The following is a 16,935-nucleotide window of genomic DNA, read 5'->3' as shown; positions in this document are numbered from 1 at the left end:
ATAATAAGTAAATGCACAGACAATTGCATAAGTAGATATTTGCATCAAAGCAAAGACTTGATAAATTTGTTTGAAAACTGCACTTATCTCTATATATTCAGATAAAAACTAATTGTAGGCCTATGCTTAAAATGTTTTGAGATAAATTATATAGGTAAACTTTCCTTCAATAATAATTAAAAACATGCATTAAAAATGACAAATAAAATAAAGTGAACAAAATTAATACAATGCACTTTCACTAATCCAAATTAATTACTGCATGCAGTTGTTTGAATAGTAAAAAGTTCAGATTAGTGAGTTATAACATATATATAGAAAATAAAATAAAATAGAACTGTAAGCTAATTCATATATTTAAAAATGTTTTTATGCTGTATTTGGTACATATATTTGTGTTAAAATGTATTGTATATATTAATTTTAGAAACTTATATTTTAAAAAATAATCTATAATTTCTTTTTACTCTTGGTTGAAATATTTAGTAAAAAAATTAAAAATGAACAATTTGTTTTTGCATTCCTTTGGAAATTGTAATTGAGAAAACGTCATCCATGATTCAAAATTCAAAAAAAATGTGTAAAGAATGTATGTACCCATACAATCCTTCAGACCAGCGTTTCCCAACCTTTTTGGATTAATGACACACTTTGAATTTAATAAGATTCCTGTGATACACCATACTTTTTAAAATATAATGTTTAAAATTTAAAATAAATTATGGTCAATTTCAAAATTTTTTGATAATATAGAGGCTAAACCTATCAAGACAAAAATACAATTTTACAAATATACAGGTAACCCCGTATAACATGGGAATTATGTTCCAAAAAATTGCCGTGTTATATGAAACAAAGAACTAGTGCGAAAAGGGGGGTTAGGTTCCAAAAATTAAAAAAAATGCTGTTAAATCCTTATTTAAATTGGATTTATTATTCATTTTTTTCATAGGTAAAATACTTATTTATTATTTAAGTAAATATTTTACCAAAGGATTATTCATCCTATATGATCATCTCAGCATGAGCATCATCAACTGGTAGCAGTTTTTGGGTGCGTTCGTTAATAGTGGTCGCTCTGCAACGGGAGTGCGCTGCTGTTTGTAGGCATTTAGGAACAACGGCGAAAGAAAGTTGGCGGCACCTGAACTATGGATAGTATTGTGATGGAGGAATCTATAATTCTAAAATGAGTTTTCAGAGGCAAAAGAAGGGTCCCAATTGTAAAATTTAACCATTAAATGGATTATTTGTTGAAAGATCATTCAAAGTAGCCACGAAAACAATTAGAATGTTCGTGCGGAGTTACGCGGAGGTATAAAAGAATGCACCCTTTATTACATTTCATGTTGTACGAGGGTTTTATCCAATTCCTGTACCGTGTTAGAGTGAACCCATGCTATAAAAGCAGTGTTATACAAGGATGGTCCAAATTCTCGAACCATCCTTCTATAGCATGGATTCACGTGTTAGAGTGAATCCATGCTATAGAAGTGCTATATGGGGGGTTACCTGTACTATAAAAATATAAAAAAAAACTTTGAATCAATGCATAAGAGCCAATATTGGTCTTTAAGCTGGTAAACTGCAACATTTATAAAAGTTCCAAAGACTTGGTATGCTGGCTCACTAAAATGCTGAGCTTTGCACAATCAGCATTTTAGTAGGCATCCTCTTCTCACTTTGGTAGACCAGTGGGAAAAAGATGAAAGACAAATAAAATTTTAAAAAAAGATTCAAAATTCTAAAATATATTTAATATTTCCATGACATACCTGAGGCACTCTCAACACACAAGTGTGTTGCAGCAAACAGGTTGGCAAACACTGCTTTAGATTATTAAATGGATAAACAAATTTTATTATGTAACTATTTTGTAGTTTTAGTATTCATATATATATTTTTTTAATATGTGTATTGTATGTTGTTTTATGATTTTAGTATTTATATTTTCCTGTTTTATTTTTTGTTGTTGTTCATTTTCATTTTTTCGAGGTAAAAACGCATAAACCTTCCTGGCTGCTAAGACCACTAGTCAATAAAAGATACCATCCCACGTACCATCTCGAGGCTGCGCTAGCAAAACATATCACTTCTTTGATTCCACCTTCTGAATTCATAACACATGCCTCCATTGAAGCTAAAGTTACCATCTTACAAAAATTAGGAAACCTCCCTTCTAATTCATACCAACTTTACAAAGTCGATGTCATCTCTTTATTTCTGTCTGTCCCGCATTTTGAGGCTGTCATGCTGGCAAATACTCTATCGTCAATACTAGTCACCCAATATCACATGTTCTACACTTGCAAGAAGCTCGCTCTTTTTCTTGTCACTCATAATAATTATTTCTAATTTAATGGAAAAATATATAAACAAACGCAAGGTATACCAATGGGTTCCCACTATCTCCTGTTTTAGCTGAACTGATTATGAGGAATATAGAACATTGAGTTTTTAATGCCCCCTTAACTGTCCAGTATCCTCTCATGTATATACATTACGTTGATGATGTGTTAATTGCATGGGACGGCTCCAATGAGGGTTTACAACAATTCACGCAAATGTTAGCCTCTATTTATCCTTCAATTAATTTTACTGTTGAAGAACAAAAAAACAATAGAATCTCCTTCCTGGATCTAGACCAAGGGTGGGCAACCTTTTTTATAACATGGGCCAGAATAAATTTTACGTTTTTCTGCGGGCCATAGTAGTTAATTGACACCTTGTGACCTGTAAACTTTTAGTCTGCAAATATGAAATAAATAAATAAAAAGAAATTAATTACTACAGTCGATCCCCCCTACAACACTGTTGATTATTCCGTTTTATATGAATTCCATGTTGTAGGAGTCACTTAGATTTTACAAATGCGTGTGCCGGGCTGTGAATGGCTCATCTATTTGTAAAATCTAAGTGACTTTAAACACAATAAAAACAGCACTATGTAGTTGGATACGACAGACATTACATTTTCTAATTGCATAGCTTTAGCATATAGATTTTCTTGATGGATGATGCGATGAGATATAAATAATTTAGAAAAATTCTGTACTCCCATTTTTTGTTTGAATAAGGAAATGACTCCTTTATTTTTTCCTGTCATTGCTGCTGCAACACTTCAGAAAATAATATTCAATTTAAACTAGACGAATTATATCGAAATATATTTATTTATAATTTCTTCTAAACATCTCGCGGGCCGGATAGAAACTTTTCGTGGGCCGTAGCTGGCCCGCGGGCCGGGGGTTGCCCACCGTTGATCTAGACATATGTATGTCTCCGGAGCTTACATTCACTGTACATCATAGAAATAATAAAGCACCGCAAATCGTGCCTGCTACTGCTTACCAGCCACCACACTACAAAAATTCTGCTATTTCTTCTCTAATACGGAGGACATACCTTCTTCCTTCTACTCAATCACTAGTGGAAGAGGAGTTATTTATCATTTATAATGCCATGTTAAATGCTGGTTATTCATGCTCTAAATTTACATTTCTTCAAAACCGTGTTAAGAATAAATTATTTCCGCAATCTTTTCTTTCTATTAAGGAAAACCTAAGAATAGCACATCCCCAATACCCTATTTAGGTCCCATTTCTTTAAAAATTGCACATATGTTTAGAACTAACAGTTTTGTTCTACCAATAACACCACCACCAAGTCTAAGAAGACTACTATGTAATGATAGGGACAGATATCAGTGGAACGAAAAATCAGGAATCTACCAAGTCCTGCTAAAACATGCATTGTCAAGTGAAGAAACCAGTTATGTAGGGGCCATAACTAGAAGATTATGTTCATGTATTCTTGAACATCAAGACGACATCAAAAACGGCAGGCCAGTTACAGAGTTAGCAAAGAAAGTGCTTGACCACAATTACCAGCCGCTCTGGAACAAAACAAAATTACTGAAAGGCTGCAATGAACATAAAGAGCTATTTATTTGGGAGAGTCTCTATATTTCATCCACTGAACCGTGCAACTCCCCAACTCTCGAATTACCAGAACTTTGGGTAACAGCCTTTAAACAACTAAATCCATGATGTTGAAGTCTTTGCTACTCGGATGTCTTTTTGACATATCTTATACTTTATGCATGTTCTGGGCTCTTTTACGGCCTTATTCTTCCTAAAACATGCTTAAGTAAAACTGTTTTCGTTCCACACGCTATGATGCAAAAAACGATTTTTAAATATCATTCAAAAACGAAAAAATCAGTTAATTCGACGGAAATATTGTTCGATAATTTCAAAAATCCGAAATTTGTGAAACCGTCGGATAAGTGTTCGAAAATCTTAAGCTGTATTTGATAGACCACCTGAAGACAGTAGTTATATACTGCTGAAAGTGCTAGTGGATGAGTTCATTTTCTAAAGTTGGATGAGTTCATTCTCCAAGACTTCATTTTTTATGCATTTATTTTATGTAGGAGACATTTGTTATTGCAGATGAATTGTTTGTCAACATGAAATGATCACACACATTATAATAAAGGAGAAATAAAAAAATCCAGCAATGAGTTGCTTAACTTTCTTGGCAACATTTGGTGGTGCAATCTGTTATCATATTTTATTAAAAACTTTTTAAATTTTAAATGTTATAAAATGGCAAAAAGCTTAGCTCTCCACCCCCTTGAACTTTAATCACCAAAATTTAATAGCATCAATCCCCGTAATAAACAAACCTCCCTGAAAAATTTCAAAAATTTTCAACAAAAAGTACAGGTTGTTATTAAGCTTCAAAGAGGGTGAACAAAATTGACCCCCCACATACACATTCTAACATCCATACATACAGAAAAAAACCCCTGAAATTTTTTTGCATTTCTCAACATTTCAAGGTGTCCTGAGTGAAAAAAATGTAAAAATCTTGGGGGGCCATTTTTTGACTGATTGCCATACTTTCCTTCTGTTATATATAACAGCCAAGAAAGTAAAAATTGGTTCAGATTAGCATCATTTGGATTAGTGCAAGCTTGTTTTGGCAAGTGTGTGTATTGTATAAAAACACTTTATTCACAATATAGAAATATACAGAATTTAAAGATTATATACATCATAGCATATTCTATTACAGTAATGATCTTACTTCTATATATTTGTTAACACATCAGATAAATTATGATTAAAATCAGCAGCTTAATTATATTAACATTAAAAATAAAATAATAAAAAAATTACGTAAATGCATCAAAACAAAAGAATGAGAAAATATTCTTGATTATTTTAAAATTAATTTTTAAAACAATTAAAAAGTAAGTGTTTCTCATCTAATTTTCCCTATATATTTTATTTCATAATTTTATTGCATTGATTTAACTGATTTTTCAAAAATAAACTTTAAAATATCTTTAACAACTCACCTACAGTTGTAAAAAGCTGATTAGCTGGGAAGACACAAGAAGCAAGAAATGCAGCTAACAATAGAACATAAAGTTGAGCTGTAACATCAGATTGTTCCCAAAGCAAACAACTAAATCATAAACAATAATAAATGCAAAATAATTCAATACTATTAGAATTAAAATAATTTTTATTTATAAAATAATAAGCTTGTCTACAATCTAGACACTATCAGTACAGGAAGTCCTTGACTTTTGAACATTTCACTGTTTCAAACATATTTTAATACTTCGAAATACCTTTTAGTATGCCAAATTCAGACTTTTTTATATTTTTGGTCAACAAACAAGTAGTGATACTTTCTGCCAGTATTGGTTTCAGTAACATGAAAAACATTTGTGAGAATTAATTTTATACATTCTTTTTACTTATTCCTCTAAATTCTAACCTCGTGTTACATTATAACATGTCAAATGTTATTCTGATAGATTAATTTTATTTTTGGTATTAAATTGTTTTCAGGGTCCATTCAACTCATCTTCCAAATTTAATTGAACATGATTGACATTTTAATTTTCAAATATTTATGGAATTTCAAATGTTAGAACATGGGATTTTATACACCAAAAAACTACTATAGCATGCCACACAACTGCCAGATTAAATCAGGCTAATTCTCCACTATTATTTTAACTTCTAACTAATTTGTCACTAGAGGCAAGCATTAGGTACCATCTCTCATTAATTTAATAATTATAATTAAATTAATAATTTATAAATAATTTAGAATATTCTGGAATAAAAGAATCAAGCCAGAGCAGGACTCAAACCTCAATTACCACTGACTGATGTGTTGACTCACCTACTGTCATTAATATATACATATTATGTATAACTATTAGAACAATTCTTTTAACTTAAGAAATAAGTAAAAAGGTTGTTCTAATTCTTCAGAAATTTAAATGTCAGTTATGATCAATTAAGTTTAGACATTGTATCTGTAGGTGAATTGAATGGACTCAAAAAACATTTAATATAAAAATTAAAATGATCTTAAGCAGAATAGTATTTGAGATGTTATAATTTTAACTTTTCTGTTTAATCTATAGTTTAAACATTTTAAATGTTTAATGTACATTCATTATAAAAATATAAAACTTTCCTACCTTAATAAGAGTTTTTATAATTTTTTCTTTTAACTTTCTGAAAATGACATTTCCTTTATAATGCACAGCTATATTGCTTGGCTTTGTGTACATTTTTAAGAACACATTACATCCAAAAGTTGGGGACTACCTGAATTTTACCATAATGTAATGATATACTATTATGCTATTGATGTGTTTATGCTTAAATTAAATAAACAAAACTGCTATTTTATTATGCAATTCAAATCATTACATTCATATTATTCTTTATATCTTCTTGAATATAAATCATAGAAATGTTAGTTTTTCAAGCATATAAAGGATAAATTTTGTAAATACTGCAAAATAGTAGCTTTTAAATTAATTAAGGTCAGAAACAGTTAGTACAGAATATGTACTGATGATTATTATTAGATCATATTTATTAAAATAAGTCTCAGCTAAAAAATGCTTCCTAAAATAAATCTCTGTTCAAAGACTTATATAGTCAGTTACCTAGCAAAATGGACTATCATTCAACATGAAAATATTCAAAAAAAAAACTGTTAAAAATGAAAACATTCAACTAGTGATATATAGTAACTTACATCAACCTTGCACATATTTCCAGCAGCACCAAGACATTATGAAATATACAATGCAAGTGTTTTTGGCCCCATTTAGTGGCCAGTTATAGATTCTACTGAAGATTCGTGTTGCAAAGCAAATATTGTAAATGTTCTGGAATTTTCTTAAAATCTGTTCTTGTAGGTTGATGTAAGCTAATGTTTGTATTAATTCCAGCTTTACAGTATGTATAATTAGTTATATATAATTATACATTAATAGTTTGTCATTTCAACATTTATTCTCTTTGTATATAGTTAGCTTCTTATTATACAAATATAATTATATAAGAATAAATGACAATCCATTTGAAAGCACAAACTCATTTATGAACAAAAAATGTTAGTTAAATAATATTGGTTTATGTTTAAAAAAAAAAAAAAACTAAACTTTACTTCAGAATAAAAATAAATTTTTCTCCTTAAAGTTCTGAAATGAAATGATTACACAAGTATTTTCTTCCATTTGAACAGTTTTAAATATCAGCCTGGCCTCTCTCATTAGACAAAGGTCAAGCTCACAAAAACTGTTTTTGTGACAAAATAATGAAATAAGCTAACTTTTGTATTCTCTTGCTTCAAAAGGAGGATTCCAAATTTTGAATCTTATAATTTAATATTTTCATTTTTACAAAATTTCACTGCAGACATTCTTCAAATAAAAAAATAATAATGAATAATCCAAATAAGTCAGTAAAAACTATACAGTAAATTTAAAAATTTGCATGTAAAGTTTTTTTACATTTTTTCAAAAATGAAAATACTTTTATAAGTATGACTCCATCAATAGGATAAATGAGGGAGCCTGAAAATAAAGTATTTGTATGTGCGAGATGTAAGATAGCATAAAATTTCTATAAATCTAATAGTTATAGGCTTACCAAACTTCAAAATTAATTATCTTGTTAATGACAGTAAAATCTGTATTAATTGGAAACATATTAGTCAGATAAAAGTCTTAATCTAAGAAAAAAAAACAATAAATTCAGAATTTGTTTAGATTACGAAAACACAATTTACAAAGTGCCTATCCTTCATTCCTTAGTAAACACTAATTTTTGTTTTATGAAATCAAAATAAAAATTTACTAATTATTTGAAAATAAGTTTGGCATCCAAAATGAAACAAGTTACATTATCAAAATTTCTTTACTATAATGTGTCATACTATGTTATATTAATTTCCTTGTATAGACCTTCTGCTATCAAAACATTATCTGAATCATAATAATGATAACTGTTTACAATATTTTTTGAAAATAGATGTCACCAGATATGAAATTGCAATGCAAATTCTTTTGTATTGAAATGTTATTTCTTCATAAAAAAAATTAAAATGGAGAAGATTTATCCAATTTTTGATACTTAACCAAATTATTTCAAAAACTGTAAGGAATATTTTAAATTTGAAGTACTTCACAAGAATTTATCTATAATAATGATAAGAATTTAGTTTATGTCCAGAGAAATCAAATGATTTAGTAGAATTCCTCCTTCAAACTTTTTTAAAACTTTTTCATCGTATGGATGCTAATGATCGATTGCAGAGATAGAGTTTACATTAAACAACATTTAACAGCCAAACGGCATCTAGATATTGGCTGGCTAAACCGTGGTTTAAAATGCATTGCAAAGACAATGATCATCTATTTCTGAACACCATCTAAATGAATCTTGACACAATGTTGGCTATTACTTTCGCTTCTGTTACTCCCTCTTTCAGGAGTTATTTAACCAATCAGGTCATTCATTTGTGATGTCTGAAAAATGGCGACAAACAACTGAAGCACGCAGAAATTTTTCTGAAGAAGGAAAAAGTGTCCTTGCAGAAACAATAAAAAAATTATCCTTCAGTTGAGGAAAAAGATATGAAAGAAATCGCCATCTATTGGCAACTGTCTAATGAAAATTTTTAAATGATACATTTACAGATTAACTTGGATTACTTGCTTCCTTAATTAAATATCAAATTGATATTAAAGTTTTAGAAGAAATTCAAAATGCATTCATTATTAATTTATATTACGAAACATGTGTGCAATTTTAAAGAATACTTGATTGTATAAATTTTATTTAATAGATGTTGAGTAAATAAAATCTCATGTTTTACATTATTTGTGAAATAAACTGGTTTATCAAATACAGTATACTGGAAAGAACAAGTATGGTAAAACTTTTTATTTTGAATAGAATTTTCATATAAAATGAAAACACAAAAAAATCTTAATAATTATTTAGAGATGAATTTTGTTTTTATATGATGGGTTTACTTTTTATCAAATTGTATGGTTCTGAAAAGGACCTTTTGTCATAGTCCTAAAGTACTGTTTTATTTAACTAAAATGTTGTATACAATAGACCTTCAAAAAACACATCCAGAAACTGATTGTTCACTGACTTTCCTCTTCTCTTTCTTCATTTATATTGCTAGTGGTAAATTCTTCTTCTTTTAAATCTATGGTCCAATTATGTAAAATTGCTGTAGCTATTATTATATTCAGGGTATTATTTAATTTTGTTCACAAACAATTACCAATGCATGAGAATCTTCTTTCCAGACACCAAGTAATCTTTCAATAACATTTCTTGCACATGCATGAGCTGTATTATACCTTCTTTCAGCATGATTTTGTGGATGTAAAAATGGTGTCATTAAATAAGGCAAACAAGGATAACCAGAATCACCAACTAAATATCCATTACAACATCCTTGTTGAAGATTTTCTTTAATGCTACTATTAGCAAAAATTCTGCTGCCATGTTAATCTTGGCCATCAGGCAACAATGTTTATTTTCATTTTTCCATCAAAGATTACCTGGAATATATATTTAAATGTGCATCAATTATATATTTTCATTAAAGTTATCAGTTTGAGATATAAATGTAATTTGACATTCTAATTTTATTATTTATCATTTGTCAGAGATAAAATTAATTAATTAATAATAAAACTTTCATAACTATTAAAAATACAGGCATACCTCGACTTACGTCGGTTTCGAGTTACGTCGTTCCCGATTATACGTCGCTTGTTAAAAAAGTATATGGAAAAATAAAAATCAAGTTTAAGTCATTTTATTCGACTTTACGTCTGTCCGCCACAAATATTGAAGTCGTAATATCACTAGATAAACGTTTAAAGCACATAAAATCATATTAAAATATATACAAGTATGTACTGTATTTACAGTACACGCATTCGTAAATTTAGATTACTTTTTTTGTACTATATTAAAAACTAAAATTTATTTGTTTGTAAGGTTAAAATAGATTTTTATTAACCATATATTATTTAAAATGCTTTCCTAGTGATAAGTAGATTCGGAGACAGGTAAATTCGACTTACGTCGTTTTTCGACTTACGTCGTTTTCCTGGAACCAATTACCGACGTAAGGCGAGGTATACCTGTATTAGGAAAATGCACAGGCCATTGCATAATAAATAGTCATTTAAGTTATCAATCATTTACAATCATAAAAAAATTTATGGAAGAAAATAAAATTGTATGTTATTGAAAATTAATATATGATTTTCTTAACCTCATAAATATAAATAAAGTTGATGACATATATAAGTAATTCTCATCTGGCAGTTAATGGAATGAAGTGATTTGCAATTATAATTAGCTGAGCTCTACTGTTATCAGGACATTGTACAGGAATATGAGTTGCAATCAATTGCCCCAATTATTCTGGGAAAGTTATCCTTGGATAAAGTGGAAAAATCTTGAATAGTAGATGGAAGTTCAGATTCCATCAGAAATACAATTTCATCATTCTTCATACAAATTAATGCCTTGGAAACACTGGATAGTTCTGATAATGATATGCAATAATTATTAAAGAATATAATATTTAAGCTATTAATACAAAGTGGGAAAAAACCTTATTCCTATTATAAACTTCTTTATCACTACACAAAATTTAAATGTATTTAATAAGAGTTTGATACATACCTGCATACAGTAGAGACGTGAACTCCAATAAAATCACCAGCTATTCTCTGAAAGCTTCCAGTAGTATAAAATCGTAAGGCCATTAACAACTGTTATTCAACATTTAATGGCAATCCTCTTCCATTTAGATGTTTAACTTCATCACCAATATGATTTAAAATATGAGCAAATCCAGACTTAGAAAATCTATAGTGAATTTAGAATTTTTCTTTGAAATAGATTTTTAATGGATTACTCCAATCTCATATTATTCTCTCCCTTTGTAATTGTCAAGATGAATAATTTTGTTGATTTGTCCAGTACAATACTTTTGAAATGAATGATATCCATTTCTAACTAAACTTGTGATGAAAAAATCAATATGGCAACTTCCACTCAAAGTAAAATGCAGTCTAAACCTGCTGTCAAGTCAATCTAGAAAGTCGGCCAAATTATTGATTTCTAAATTTTTAAATTGTCTAAACTTTGGCAAGTGAGAAACACCATCTCTGCAATGAAATTTTTCTGAACCACAGTCTAGATCTGTGTTTCTCAACCGCCAGTCCACAACTCTAATCTGACCAGTCCACAAAAACTTTAAAAATATATATTTAACCTGTCATGCATTGTTCCCGAATAGGAAATATGTGGATTATTAATCCGTTTATTGATCAGCAAACTAATAGATTGAACAACTTTAAACAGGAAAAACTAATCAAATTAAGTTCAGACTTGGAATTAAAAACATTATTTGAATCAATGCCCATAACACAGTTTTGGATTAAAGTTAAAACTGATTATCCAGTTTTACATGAAAAGGCAGTTAAGATCAACAACAACGTACTTATGTGAATCAATGTTTTCAGTAATGGCAATGATAAAATTGAAACAATGAAATCATTTAAGTGTTAGTTCTGCCTTATGCCTTGCAGTTACCACCTTAAATCCAAAAATTGATCTTACTAGCAAAAGAGAAAAGCAGCGATCACATTGATTTGTATACTAATGTACAGGTAAATAAATAACAAATATTTATTGCTCAATGTAGTTTGCAGTTCTTTTTTACAACAGAGAATTTTTTTCAATTAAAAATAATATTGTGACTGGTCCGCTTAAAAAAAGCAGATATTTTCTGGTCCACAATAAGTTTTGGGTTGAGAAACACTGGTCTAGATGATCTCTAAATTATCATCCACATCTAAATGTTGTCTCTGCAATCTGCCCTGTGTCTAAGTTTGACTATATCCATAATAAGGGCTAACAAGAAATAATAAATTACTAATAAATCTGGATTGATCCCTCTGTGAAAATCTGAGCTAAATCAGAATCAATTTGGAGACAGACTCTAGAATGATAATCTTTTACCACCTCAATTATCCAGCTATCTCCTTTAAAATATTATCTAAATATTGCATCATTATCTAAATTATAGTTAATCTAGATTGTTACAAAGAAGTATCTTCAAACTATCACAAAAACCTACATATATTCAAATAAATAATTTAATCCTGTATCAAAATATTGATTTTACAGAGGTCTTTTATTAACAAATGCATCAAATAACAGAGTTAATCCCAGTCCTTGTTTTATATGTATAATATTGTATTAAAAAGTTACTAGTATATTAAAAATATAATTAATTCATATAAAATCTAATAAAAATTTTCCAGCTTTTTTTTCCAGAATAAGAATTTCTTTTAAAATTAAGTTCACTTAAGTCTTTTAAAAGAAACAAACACCAGACAACAATTTCTGCTATGTTTTATTAATAAATATTAATGTAAACTTATAATTTTTAATAATAAATATAAACAAACAACACTCTGAAAACCTGATACATTATAATAACAAAGCCAACCACTGCTGCATGCATTCAGGCTATATAATGACTATATTAATAATAAATTATCAAACAATTTGACCTTAGAGGGAGGCATTAGGTGCCTTCTTGTAATAAATTTAATAATTATAATCTGGCAATGCACAGTAAGCAGCAGTTGGGTTCAAGTCCCACTCCAGGCCAATTCTTTTCTTCTAATTTAATCTAAATTATTTAATTAAAATTATAATTATTAAATTTATTACGAGATGGTGCCTAACACCTCCCTCTAGGGTCAAATTGTTTAATAATTTATTATTAATGTAGCCATTTTATAGCCTAATGGCAGTGGTTGTCTTTGTTATAATAATAAATACATATTAAATAAAAAATTATTTTTTCACTAACAGACTTCTCATTCTAATTTTAAAATTCTTGCCAAATTTTACTAGCAACCAAATAAATGCATTAAAAATATTTAATTCATTTATTTAATTCAAGCTTAATTTTTAATATACATAAGAACAAAACTTATATACCCAATATTTTTAAAGTGGTAATTAATTCTGCTTAACTATGTATAATAATTTCATTAGTATAAAATATTTACAGTTTTATTATCAATAATAAGCCTATATTAACAAATTCAAAGCATCTTCAAATGCTCTGAATAAAAAAAACAAAAGTACTCATTAATTTTTGGATTATTTACATAATTTTAATTGTATTGTTAATAAAATTGTAACTATACTGTAATAAACTTTTTTGACAAACAAGATGCCTATTTTTTTTATATTTATAATTTCACCTATTTCAAATTTTTTTTAGCAAAAATAAAAATTAATACTATATTATAAATTTTAGTTAAATTATTATTTATATCAAAATAACTAATTTTAAGTTTTAAAATTTAATTTGATAAATTCACTATTAAAACAGACTAGCTTTTTGAGAATCCACTACATATATCAGTTTTAATTATCATTTTGTTCATACTCACTTTTTAATTTTTTCACAGCAATCAGCAATGTGTCCAGATTGATTCTGAAAGTTAATTTATAATTAAAAAACTTAAAAAGTAAAATAAATGTACAAACAATTTCATTTATATTAAGTACAGTGAAAGCAAATTCATATGTTAGACAATAAATTATGTTTAGTTAAATTTTACAATTAATCAACTAGTGATTATATTATTGGGAAATTTTATATATGGGGAATTTTTTAAATCTGAAGTGATGCTTGGAAATTTAGATTTATTTTTATAAAAAACAATTTCTAGAATTTGAAAGATATTTAAATTTTAGGCATTGTAAATATTAATAATGCTAATCCATTAATAACACCTATACACTACTAATGGAATCGGCCATATCGCAATCAATAACCCAGGATCAAAACTCAATATTGCAATCAGCATCACCCCTGGTATTCTCAAATTTTAAAAATTCCTTCTGATTCCAGATTTATTATAACTGATATAAATATGAATATTAAACGATTATTCTTACAACTTCGTCTAAATAAACATTCCTTGTTGGTTAATAATACATATATAAATTGTTCTAAACAATAGTGCTATTGGTGTAAATTGGAAAACTTTTCTATTCTTCATCTGTTGAAAGACTGCACAGCTATTAAAAAATATCGTCAGAAATACCAAATAACAAAAATACTTGGCATGAACCATGATTAAAATTATATGTTGAGAATTGGAGATTTATTAAAAAATGATATGTATAAACTACATAACTTTTTCACCCAGATTACTAATATATTTGATAATGATGTTATGAATTAATATTTAGCTAATGTTATGCAACTATAACATTTTTATGAATTATATCAACCTTGCACATATTTCCAGCAGCACCAAGACATTATGAAATATACAATGCAAGTGTTTTTGGCCCCATTTAGTGGCCAGTTATAGATTCTACTGAAGATTCGTGTTGCAAAGCAAATATTGTAAATGTTCTGGAATTTTCTTAAAATCTGTTCTTGTAGGTTGATGTAAGCTAATGTTTGTATTAATTCCAGCTTTACAGTATGTATAATTAGTTATATATAATTATACATTAATAGTTTGTCATTTCAACATTTATTCTCTTTGTATATAGTTAGCTTCTTATTATACAAATATAATTATATAAGAATAAATGACAATCCATTTGAAAGCACAAACTCATTTATGAACAAAAAATGTTAGTTAAATAATATTGGTTTATGTTTAAAAAAAAAAAAAAACTAAACTTTACTTCAGAATAAAAATAAATTTTTCTCCTTAAAGTTCTGAAATGAAATGATTACACAAGTATTTTCTTCCATTTGAACAGTTTTAAATATCAGCCTGGCCTCTCTCATTAGACAAAGGTCAAGCTCACAAAAACTGTTTTTGTGACAAAATAATGAAATAAGCTAACTTTTGTATTCTCTTGCTTCAAAAGGAGGATTCCAAATTTTGAATCTTATAATTTAATATTTTCATTTTTACAAAATTTCACTGCAGACATTCTTCAAATAAAAAAATAATAATGAATAATCCAAATAAGTCAGTAAAAACTATACAGTAAATTTAAAAATTTGCATGTAAAGTTTTTTTACATTTTTTCAAAAATGAAAATACTTTTATAAGTATGACTCCATCAATAGGATAAATGAGGGAGCCTGAAAATAAAGTATTTGTATGTGCGAGATGTAAGATAGCATAAAATTTCTATAAATCTAATAGTTATAGGCTTACCAAACTTCAAAATTAATTATCTTGTTAATGACAGTAAAATCTGTATTAATTGGAAACATATTAGTCAGATAAAAGTCTTAATCTAAGAAAAAAAAACAATAAATTCAGAATTTGTTTAGATTACGAAAACACAATTTACAAAGTGCCTATCCTTCATTCCTTAGTAAACACTAATTTTTGTTTTATGAAATCAAAATAAAAATTTACTAATTATTTGAAAATAAGTTTGGCATCCAAAATGAAACAAGTTACATTATCAAAATTTCTTTACTATAATGTGTCATACTATGTTATATTAATTTCCTTGTATAGACCTTCTGCTATCAAAACATTATCTGAATCATAATAATGATAACTGTTTACAATATTTTTTGAAAATAGATGTCACCAGATATGAAATTGCAATGCAAATTCTTTTGTATTGAAATGTTATTTCTTCATAAAAAAAATTAAAATGGAGAAGATTTATCCAATTTTTGATACTTAACCAAATTATTTCAAAAACTGTAAGGAATATTTTAAATTTGAAGTACTTCACAAGAATTTATCTATAATAATGATAAGAATTTAGTTTATGTCCAGAGAAATCAAATGATTTAGTAGAATTCCTCCTTCAAACTTTTTTAAAACTTTTTCATCGTATGGATGCTAATGATCGATTGCAGAGATAGAGTTTACATTAAACAACATTTAACAGCCAAACGGCATCTAGATATTGGCTGGCTAAACCGTGGTTTAAAATGCATTGCAAAGACAATGATCATCTATTTCTGAACACCATCTAAATGAATCTTGACACAATGTTGGCTATTACTTTCGCTTCTGTTACTCCCTCTTTCAGGAGTTATTTAACCAATCAGGTCATTCATTTGTGATGTCTGAAAAATGGCGACAAACAACTGAAGCACGCAGAAATTTTTCTGAAGAAGGAAAAAGTGTCCTTGCAGAAACAATAAAAAAGTATCCTTCAGTTGAGGAAAAAGATATGAAAGAAATCGCCATCTATTGGCAACTGTCTAATGAAAATTTTTAAATGATACATTTACCATGAAATGATCACACACATTATAATAAAGGAAAAATAAAAAAATCCAGCAATGAGTTGCTTAACTTTCTTGGCAACATTTGGTGGTGCAATCTGTTATCATATTTTATTAAAAACTTTTTAAATTTTAAATGTTATAAAATGGCAAAAAGCTTAGCTCTCCACCCCCTTGAACTTTAATCACCAAAATTTAATAGCATCAATCCCCGTAATAAACAAACCTCCCTGAAAAATTTCAAAAATTTTCAACAAAAAGTACAGGAATAATTAAGCTTCAAACAGGGTGAACAAA

At 28.0% G+C, this 16,935-nt stretch overlaps 1 protein-coding gene across 1 annotated transcript in view; it reads right to left on the bottom strand.

Moving 5' to 3' along the window:
- LOC111628642 (GRAM domain-containing protein 4-like) overlaps window positions 1-16,935 on the bottom strand; it is a 115,757-nt gene that overhangs the window by 62,752 nt on the left and 36,070 nt on the right. Inside the window, exons 11-12 of the mRNA XM_023372473.1 lie at window positions 13,856-13,899; window positions 5,369-5,478 (exon numbers count right to left, since the gene is read on the bottom strand). Of these exons, the coding sequence (XP_023228241.1) occupies window positions 5,369-5,478; window positions 13,856-13,899 (154 nt within the window). The remainder of the gene's footprint in view (window positions 1-5,368; window positions 5,479-13,855; window positions 13,900-16,935) is intronic.

The sequence above is a fragment of the Centruroides sculpturatus genome, unplaced genomic scaffold (genome assembly GCF_000671375.1).
Source record: "Centruroides sculpturatus isolate CEXI.00-Female unplaced genomic scaffold, Cexi_2.0 scaffold419, whole genome shotgun sequence".
Lineage (NCBI taxonomy): Eukaryota > Metazoa > Arthropoda > Arachnida > Scorpiones > Buthidae > Centruroides > Centruroides sculpturatus.
The sequence above is the reverse complement of the archived record's forward strand: the minus strand, read 5'-3'. Positions and strand labels throughout refer to the sequence as shown.